The sequence below is a fragment of the Schistocerca serialis genome, chromosome 1 (genome assembly GCF_023864345.2).
Source record: "Schistocerca serialis cubense isolate TAMUIC-IGC-003099 chromosome 1, iqSchSeri2.2, whole genome shotgun sequence".
Lineage (NCBI taxonomy): Eukaryota > Metazoa > Arthropoda > Insecta > Orthoptera > Acrididae > Schistocerca > Schistocerca serialis.
This window is the reverse complement of record NC_064638.1, coordinates 70380016-70390829: the sequence shown is the minus strand read 5'-3', so window position 1 is coordinate 70390829 and position 10814 is coordinate 70380016. Positions and strand designations below refer to the sequence as shown.

The 10814-nt window shown below is 38.1% G+C and overlaps 1 protein-coding gene across 4 annotated transcripts; it reads right to left on the bottom strand.

Annotated features, from left to right (window-relative positions):
• Positions 1-5202: 5202 nt before the first annotated feature.
• Positions 5203-10372, bottom strand: LOC126456957 (uncharacterized). 4 transcript variants are annotated; one of them, XR_007585418.1, is made up of 3 exons: positions 10208-10372; positions 7490-7585; positions 5203-5887 (listed from the first exon to the last, which is right to left on the bottom strand). XR_007585418.1 is itself a non-coding variant. In XM_050092897.1 (3 exons), the coding sequence occupies exons 1-3, from the start codon at positions 10292-10294 to the stop codon at positions 5662-5664; spliced, it is 417 nt and encodes a 138-aa protein (XP_049948854.1). In that variant the 5' UTR covers positions 10295-10372; the 3' UTR covers positions 5203-5661. The 4 variants fall into 4 exon arrangements, 1 of the variants encoding a protein (XP_049948854.1); XR_007585419.1 differs by lacking the exon at positions 10208-10372 and adding an exon at positions 9909-10186; XR_007585420.1 differs by lacking the exon at positions 10208-10372 and adding an exon at positions 9611-9899.
• Between the last annotated feature and the right edge of the window lie 442 nt (positions 10373-10814).

Here is a 10814-nt window from a genome sequence, read left to right as displayed (position 1 = left end):
TTTAGTATCTCCAGGGTTCTTCCATGTATACAGCCTTCTTTTATGATTCTTAAACCAAGTATTAGCTATGATTAAGTTATGCTCTGCGCAAAATTCTACCAGACGGCTTCCTCTTTCATTTCTTAGCCCCAATCCATATTCACCTACTATGTTTCCTTCTCTCTCTTTTCCTACTGATGAATTCCAGTCAACCATGACTATTAAATTTTCGCCTCCCTTAACTACCTGAATAATTTCTTTTATCTCATCATACATTTCATCAATTTCTTCGTCATCTGCAGAGCTAGTTGGCATATAAACTTGTACTACTGTAGTAGGTGTGGGCTTCGTATCTATCTTGGCCACAATAATGCATTCACTATGCTGTTTGTGGTAGCTTACCCGCATTCCTATTTTTTTATTCATTATTAAACCTACTCCTGCATTACCCTATTTGACTTTGTATTTATAACCCTGTACTCACCTGACCAGAAGTCCTGTTGCTCCTGCCACCGAACTTCACTAATTCCCACTATATCTAACTTTAACCTATCCATTTCCCTTTTTAAATTTTCCAACCTACCTGCCCGATTAAGGGATCTGACATTCCACACTCCGATCCGTAGAACGCCAGTTTTCTTTCTCCTGATAACGACGTTCTCTTGAGTAGTCCCCGCCCGGAGATCCGAATGGGGGACTATTTTACCTCCGGAATATTTTACCCAAGAGGACGCCATCATCATTTAATCATACAGTAAAGCTGCATGCCCTCGGGAAAAATTACGGCCTTAGTTTCCCCTTGCTTTCAGCTGTTCACAGTACCAGAACAGCAAGGCCATTTTGATTAATGTTACAAGGCCAGATCAGTCAATCATCCAGACTGTTGCCCCTGCAACTACTGAAAAGGCTGCTGCCCCTCTTCAGGAACCACGTGTTTGTCTGGCCTCTCAACAGATACCCCTCCGTCGTGGTCGCACCTACGGTACGGCCATCTGTATCACTGAGGCACGCAAGCCTCCCCACCAACGGCAAGGTCCATGGGGGGGGGGGGGGGGGTGGAACAATGATTATCAAAATAAAAAGAATGGCTAAAAGAAGCAGAAAGACATACCTGTTAAGTAAACTAAATAAAGAACTGTAATGTCATGTCTCAATGAGGAACTTTAAACTTTCAGCAAAGGGCAGGAGCATCTAGAGGACTCTATCTCAAGTTTAAAAGAGTAATTGACCACAGTTCATAATGGGAGGGAACCTCAATGGTATAGTCACTGTAAAGAAATTTATAAAGAAACAGAAACTACTGCATAGGACTATGGATAGGGAGATAGAGAATGAAATGCATTTGGCCGTCAAGAGAGTAGTGCATGAAGCCTTCAAATGACTACCATAGCAGAATTTTGTTGAGTGATCTTTCACAAAATCCAAAGAAATTCTGATCATACGTAAAGGCTATAAGTAGCAACAAAATTAGTGTCCAGTTGCTTATGGAGGAGACGGGAACTGGAATTTGGGGTTAGCAAAGCAAAAGCATAAATGTTTAATTCCATTTTCAAGTGTTCCTTTACAAAGAAAAACCAAGGAGAATTGCCTTATTTTAATCCTCATACAACTGGGAAAGTTAGTGGATCAAGTGTTAAGTGTCCATGGTATTGAGAAATTGCCGAAATCATTAAAATTCGATGAAGCTCCAGGGCACAATGAAATTCCCATCAGATTATATACAGAAATGGTGGCTGAGTTATTCCCTCTTCTAACTATAGACTATTGTACACCACTTGAACAAAAGACCATGCCCAGTTCTTAGAAAAAGGATAGGTCCCACCTGTCTACAAGAAGAGTAGTACAAGTGATTCACAAAACTATCTTCCAATATCCTTGACACTGATTTGTTGTAGAATCTTAGAATGTATTCTGAGCTCAAACATAATGAGATATCGTGAACAGAATGACTCCCTCCATACCAACCAGCATGGATTCCGAAAACATCGATCATGTGAAACGCAACTTGCACTTTTCTCACATAACATGCTGAAAGCTTTTGGTCAAGGCAGTCAGGTAGATGCCGTATTTCTTGATTTCTGAAAAGTATTTGAGTTAGTATCACACTTACACTTATTGTCAAAAGCATGATCACAAAGGGTATCAAGTGAAACTTGTGACTGGACTGAGGACTTTTTGATAGGGAGGACACAGCATCTTGTCTTGGATGGAGTCATCACCAGATGTAGAAGTAACTTCGGGTGTGCCCCAGGGAAGTGTGTTGGGACCCTTTCTGTTCATATTGTATATTAATGGCCGTGCACACAATATTAATAGTAAAATCAGGTGTTTTGCAGATGATGCAGTTATCTATAATTAAGTACTATTTGAAAGAAGCTGCAAAAATATTCAGTCAGATCTTGATAAGATTTCAATGTGCTGCAGAGACCGGCAACCTGCTCAAAATGTCAAAAATGTAAAATTTTGCACTTCACAAAATGAAAAAAAAAAAAAAAAAAAATTAGTATCCTATGACTACCACTGAGTCACTCTTGGACTCCTCAACTTACAGAAATACCTGGGTGTAACACTTTTTAGGGATATGAAATTTAACGATCATGTAGGCTCAGTTGTGGGTAAAGCAGGTGGTAAACTTTAGTTCATTGGTAGAATACCGGAGCAGGACAACCAGTCTACAAAAGAGACTGCTTACAAATTGCTCATGTGACCAGTTTTAGAATACTGCTCAAGTGTATGGCCATTCAAAATAGGACTATTGGGGAATATTGAACCTACACAGAGATGCTGCACAAATGGTCACAGGTTTGTTTGATCTGTGGGAGTGTCACAGAGTTACTGAAGAAACGGAACTCACAAACTCCTGAAGTTGGCAAACTATCCTGAGAGAACCTACTAAAAAAATTCCAAGAATTGGCTTTAAATGATGACTCTAGGAATATACTACAAACTCAAGTGGTGATCTTGAGGATAGGATTAGAATAATTACAGGATGCACAGAGGCATTCAATCATTCTTCCCGTGCTCCAAATGTAAATGCAACATGAAGAAACTGGTACAATGGGATGTACCCTCTGCCATGCATTTCATGGTGGTTTGCGGAGTACAGGTGTCATTGTAAAGATTTCTTCCTGTGTAATAAGTGTCACCTTTACTTAATTATGTACCAATAACTCATGATATTTTTCCATATGGATTAAAATATGCCATTGTTAAACCCTTCTATAAGATATGTGATAAAGATGTCAATAATTACTGGTCTATTTCACAGTTTGCATCATTATCCAAAAGGTTTGAGAAGGTAATGTACTGTAGTATGGTACCCCACCTGAACAATATTATCCTCAGTAAATCACAGTTTGGATTTCAGAAGAGTACTGAAATGAAAATGCCATTTACACATTCACTCACAAAATTTTACAAGCACTAATGTATAGGTATTTTGGCTATTTTCCTTCCCTATCTAAGGCGTTTGATTGTGTGGATCACACTATCATTCTACTCAAACTGGGGTTTTATGAAATTGATGCTGACCAAACTAATGTGTCATATCTAACAAAAAGACTGTAAAAAGTTGTACTTAATTGTGAAAAAGATAGACTGGTACTCACCATAAAGATAACGTTTGAATTGCAGACGGTCACAATGAAAAGACTGTTACACCTTGAGCTTTGAAAGCCTTCTAAAATGAAGAGTAAATACATATATATTCACATTCACACAAGCAGGAACACCTCATGCACGTGATCGCTATCTCCAGCTGCTCTGGTCATGTGTGTGTGAGGTATGCCTGCTTGTGTGAATGTGTGCGTTTTCTCTTCTTCTCTGAAGAAGACTGTCTGAAAGCACAGTGTGTAACAGTCTTTTTCCATGTGCCTGTTTGCAACTCGTTTCATCTTTACGATAAATAGCAATCTATACTTCTCATTGTTGATATTCCAACATGGAATTTCCATTATTTGAAAAGTTATACTTAATAATTACACCAACGTGCACAAGGGAGATTATTATGACCAGGAGTAGGAATGAAGGGGATGTGATATCACTTAGAGAACTCCTTAGGTCTCAATCTTATGTCCACTATTGTTTCTCATATGTGTAAGCAATCCTCCATGTCAATACACAAGCAGCAGAAATATTTCATTTTGCAGATGACAAGTATTGTAATATCACAATCACACACAGACAAATGACTCTGGAGAAACTTAAAAAAATTTAGGTGTTCATATTGGTGAGAATTTAAACTGCAGAAAAATTTCAAATCCTAAAACTCAGTTCACACACATTTGCACTAGAAACTGCAGCAAATCTTGGGGAGAGATAATATATGGAATAATGTTCTGGGGTAACATTTTTAAGGAAAAGCTTTCATTGCTCAAAAATGTCCTGTAAGAATACTATGTGGTGTTCACCCACAATTGGATTTTGTCTGTCAGGAGTTACGAGTTTTGCTTACTCCTTCGCATTCTATTTATTCCTTCATGAACTTTGTTGTCAATAAATTACCCATCGATATAAAATGTCTGACAGACAGGAAAATTAAATTTTACAACAAATTTTAACAGTTTCACTTTGACAACTGCTATTCTGAAGAATTTCTATTTGTGTAATCTTTAATGGGTACGAGTTACTATTTCACATTTTTTTATTTAAAGAAAAAAAAGACACCTTATAATGAGTATTTTTTATGAATGTAAAATTACTTGTCCCACATCATTAACAAGTTGAGTGAAATGTGCCAGATGACAGCCAAGCAGGTGGCTCTGCTGCACCACTGGCAGTCACCACATTATGGTCAACTGAGCGAGTAATCGACAGAACATTAAACTAACTATACCATCTTCAAAGGGTATCAAGTGAAACTTATGACTGGACTGAGGACTTTTTGATAGGGAGGACACAGCATCTTGTCTTGGATGGAGTCATCACCAGATGTAGAAGTAACTTCGGGTGTGACCGTTATCTCCAAAGCCTTCACTCACAAGAAAAATTGTGTGTCCCATTGCTAAATAAAAATCACTCATAAACTTTAAGTATTGATTAATTTGCTGGTCTTGCTACTGCTGTGCAATGTATGATGTAACACAGTGGAAATATCTCTACATTAAATGATAATAAATTTGTTCTGGAAAAAGATTCAACACAGATGAAACCTAGTATAGTTGATAGTAACAAATAACATTACGTACTCCAGAAGAACAAACGTATTGAGATCAGACAGAAATAATTACTTTATTTCCTCAAATACAAATAAACGTACAAAATAAAGTTAAAAACATTACACATTGTCACAAATTGATGCCCTGTATTCAAGGGCACCTGATCACAAACTATAGTAAGGACTGCATTTCATAAGTTGGTGAAAATCCCAAATGATGCAAATGGAAGTTCACAAACAAGTATGGTGAAACTGCTTATTCAGGAAGTTACGCAACACACTTCACGATCAATATTTTCCACTTCAACAAATTCTTCCCTTTTGTCAAAGTCAGCATTGCAGCTGTTCTCTAGCAGAAGCAATTTTTGAAATCTCAGTTTGCTCAAGACCCCTCTTACTTGAGTTACGGTACAATAGTGGTGCATGTTATTCCAAAGTACAGTCTCATCATCCGTACAAAATTACTGCAGAGATTCAGTCACTGCTTTGTTATTAGTCAAGAGCTAACTAAAATTAGATTACTGGCACTACGATTCCATAAAAACTAGTTTAAGGCTGTGGTTATTTCCTAATTCTGCTATTTCATTCTTAATATACGCGAGTTTTTTTCTAACTCTCCGCAGCTTCTTCTTCAGTACTTGCAGCTCCCTAAATCTTTTCATTCTTCGCTTCAGGGTAGTATCCCTATAGCATAGCGACCTCCAGTGTTTGCAAACCTTGCTTGCGGACCCAAGTGATTTCATATCCAGCATCCTGCAGAATTAAAAAAATTAATGATTAAAACATGAATTACTTGTATTTTTAAACAAAAATCTTAAGAGATCACATGTAATCAAAGCTTTTATATATGTACTGAGAGATTTAGAGTGCAACAAGACTTACCTAATGAACTCTTTTGTATTCTTGTACTTTATCAACAATACTTACACAATATGCACCGAAAAACTTAAGACTTTTCTATTACCTTGTATAGACTTTGCAGTTTTACTTTAATACTAGTAACAAACAGTGTATTTAATGTTGCAAAACTAACCAAATATACATAAACTTAAGATATCTAGTTATGTTACATATCACTGTTACGATGACCCTTATTTCACATTTATATTTGTTGCTTTCTGAATGTTCAATAAAACTGTCACCTAATCTAACCAGGATGTCTGGCTTCGCTACAGATGAACCTGTCACCACTATCAAGATTTCAGTGCAGGTTGGTAAGGGAGAGGAAGGTGGGCATTCTCACATCATCACACTGTAACTACAGCGCTTAACACTACTGTGAACTTCAATTTAGTGAACTAAACCTACTTAAAAGCATTTCACAAGCACCAGAATCTATTATATTCTACAGCAACCGGAGGAGGAGGACGAAAGACAGGAGTGGTAGTGGTCGTGAAGGGGGGTAGTGTTAGTCTGTAGCTATATGAGTAATAGACTACATAACTCAGGCAGCGTTGTAATTCCTGTCACTTTTCATGTAACAGTAAAACCTGTCCTATTATCCCATTGTCAGTGAATTACCACATAAAATTCTGGGAAACATTTTTCCTAAGGTGATGTGTAATTTAATATTCATTTATATTTGCTGACCTGCCCAAATATGGGTACATGTGAGGGCCAAGGCACATTCATCATAGGTTTGACGGTATTTCGGTTGTAATGTTTGTACAACCATATGTAATCAACTAATCAATGTTTTGAGTATCAAAGTTGCTAGCAATTTGCAGTCATGAAATTCATGGGCGCTCTTTCTGATCACCGTTTCCTCCCTCAACTCCCTATACATGTGCACATTTGCGTGTTATCTAGTAGTTACAGCAAAGGGTTACTATGGAAGCTCTACAAGTTTATATCGCAACTATACCAAATCTTTTAGTCCATGTATCGTATAGCACGAGTTTCTAACTGGTGACTTCTAATTTGTTTATCTTATCTGGCGTAATAAGATAATGGCTATGATCCTGCTATTTTCAGATCTACGTGAATCCAACGCCTATTTCCTTCATCAATAATTATTCGCTTCATTTACTAAAAATATCTGCCCTTATACCTAAAATTCTTGCGCTATGAACAAAATGAAACATTGCAGGGGGCGACGAAGTTCAGATTGCTATAGGTATTTATTTATTTTTTTTAATTTGCCGTCATTTGTTCATCAAGAAAGAACGGTGACTTCAGCAACAACTGAATTCCAACCTTTCATAAGACAACGTGTGAAACTTACGTAATACCCATGTCTGGAGGACATGTCTGGGCTCAACATTCATTAGATTAAAGGCTTTGTCAGCTATCGCTATACATGAACTCTTCTCATGTTCCTTAAATAACCTACTAATTGTATTTTTAACAATTTACCTCAGAATTTTGATAGATACTTCGGGTACCAAATGCCCCAGAACGTCAAACGCGTCTTCCATGCTTCGTCCACGTTGTATCCCGTACGACTCGCCGCTGGAAATGGGGAAATACGGTTACTTCCAACACTTCAGCCGTCCGTAATCTACGGTGGCGTCATCCTACGTGTGTCTTAGAAACTAAAGTATATATCAGTATTTCACTTTTGAACGGTTTGTTTCTGGCGTGTAAAGCATCGCAGTCAAGGTTTCTGTAGGAATTTCTTTACCCTCTCCAACAATCGAGTGAAGGGTAAAGGATAGTAGTTGAATAGCATTACCTACAGATCACCCTTTTCGTGTTGACTCTCTCAGACCCTATACGGAAAAACTTCTTACTTTTCAGCATTCGCCTTAAGTACCTGTACCTCGATATAATGGAAATTTCGCGATTCGTCCGTGATGGGCTTGGCAGCCAGCTCAGTGGGGAAGTCTATATTCTTCGTTTCGAAGTGGGATTCACAGTGCTGCGCAAGTTAAGAAAATCGGCAGTGTTATCAGATCCGCCATACCGAAAAAGTTCTTATGTTCGGTCTCAATCCAACCACTTCCCCACCGTTATTAATAGCTCATTAACACCATTCTTTCCATTTCGTATCGAAGAATGCGACACAGCGATGTGGCTATATTAAGCCATAGTTACTATGCCTAATAATCAGCTGCAGTAGCCTCTGTCTTTGATGGTGGTTGCTATGTTTCACATTTTTATTTCGGAATTAGTTGCTTTCCATGACCTGTTTAACCCTCTCTCAATCAATGTACGTCAAAATTAGCAGAACGAAATAGCTCTCAGTACGACATAACGTGTTGATAACTCATTCACAGACGATTTTTCGCGGAAATTTTTCGATAAAAGTGTAGCAAAGATAGAGTTGTTTAATGTACTGTCCTCTCAAGAAAAACAGTTTCCTGTGTCAAAATGAAAGATCGGCGTAAATGTAAAGGTATTTTGGAACCTTCACTTTATCCTTCGAACCGCGATAAATTTATTCTAATGACTTAACGTTTGTGTATACGGGGCCTTAGTAATTTTTAATCCCTTTAAAAATCATGAGCACTGTATGGAGTTAGCTTAGGCTTCTGACACTTTAAACATAAAATTATTACCTGGATGCGTCGGCATTTTATTCTATTGTCGCAGGTTCAAAAATTGCAACATAGCGTAAAAGCACATACGACAGTCACTTTAATTATTTACAACTATACTGATTATACGAATATTTTTCCTTCTTTGAGCTGATGGGCACTTTCAACGTGATGAGTCTGCAGTGTACCTACATTGTCAACACTAAATATTACCAGTACTGAAGTTTTTCTAACGAACGACAAGCAATTGTCCCCCTCTTTTTTCTCCTTTTTAACTATCATACCGTATGTGAAGCATACAGCCAGCACATAGGGGTATCAGAAAGTGTTACCATATGCTCCATTATTTTTATAGTAATCTAATTTTATCGCAACACGGAGTAAATCTGATGGTGAAAAACTTAATCACACTCGAGGCCAGAATGCGACGATACACGCCTTACCAAGCAACCTCAAGACCACGACTGGAAAACTGCAATGAAGTCTGCATAGTTGGTTGTAAACGTGAATATTTGATATCTTGGTGAAAGACAGTTAGTCGTCGCTGTCATCCCCATGATACTCCTACTTTCCGTTGCAACTGAGTTGGAGATGTCTGAGAAATTGTGCCTAGAAGCTGAAAATTTTTCTATTTTGCGTCTTGTAATATCGAAGTTGTACGGAATATATGTACTGTATGTCATAAGGACGTTCGTTACAAGTATTTGCTTTCAGCGTTTACGGGTTTTCTCAGGTTTAAAAATTAACCTGAAATGTGTCTGCATACTACTGACATATTTCAGGCTCTTATATTTACAGGAAAAATTTAAAGTGCGCAGTTTGCAGAGGCCAACTAGTGTATGCGGTAGGTGCGTCCACACGATGCCATTTTCGCTGCTCTACTTTACGCATGCGCGTAAATTTCCAGCAGCGCAGCTACGTGTGCGCATTTGCAAATGCGTATTTTCCTGGAAATGCCGTCAACGCATTGCTTCTCACCTTTGGTGGGAATACTTACACTTTTTAGCAGACGACAGGCAGCTGGGGGCATGTATGTATAATTTTGGAGTGATATATGAAGAAAAGAAATGATGGGGTATGTGTAACTCCCCTGCAAACTACTAGAAATAGGAACGACGGACACTGATGATGTGGCAAATACAAAACTAGAAAATATAACCTCCGTCCTAGTGGATTTTTGCGTCTACGATATTCCCAAATTTGCCGAGTCCGAGGATATTACAGTATTTGATGATTAAAATCATGTACACAACTTTTTAAAAAATAAAACAAATTACACATTGAAAATTAATTACTTCACGTAACGACTAAGAAACCCCCGTAAGTATCACCCTGTTTCGGGAATAAGCACTGCGCAGAGTGGTTGCGCAATGAGCCAACACGTGATTACGAGAAAGCTCATGAGCACATGCGTCCTTTCCACACACTTTTGTGCATGGCCTTTTATTCCCGTGCCTCTGCGATTGCGATGCGCACGAGGAGAGAGGCATCGCGTGGACATACCTTAATATTTAAACGAATACTCCTAGATTAAGGGAATGAGAAAATTTATTCGAAAGTGGACTTTGTTTTCATGGTAATCGTACATATATACCAAATCTCCTGTTAATAGAATCTCCGAGTGTTGCCCCCTTGCATCATCGCAGTTGTGGAGAACAGAAAACTGGCATGCCGGCTGCATGGAGAGGCACAACAAAATACGAATATGGTTCTTAACCCGACTAAGAACAAGGTCACGAGACAAAATACACTTGCTGTCACCAGTCTACCGCTTCATTCGACTGCTCGCTAGCATTCGAGTGCAAGTGTCTGTAATCGAATTTGAAGTAGAGAAATATACGAAGGGACGAACTACGGTACTGGCTTTACGCTGTATTAAACGTGGTGCAGAGTAAGATCCTTATTCTGTATGCATTTGGCATAAATAATAGTTTTTATTTCGTTTATTTATCTAGATACAAAGTAATCGTCAAATAAACAGACAGTTTGATACAATAAAGGACAGACAGTAAAATAAAGTTATTAGAAACATTTTTCAGTAGGCGCTATCCAGTAAATTTCTATGGTAACAGGGAGTGTAAACAAAACCCTGCAATTTGAGGCACTATAAGAAACATAATAAATCCATTGCACATATTACTTGGTGAACGGAATAAATGTAGAAAAAATGTGTAATTACGTAAGATTAACATATGATGCAA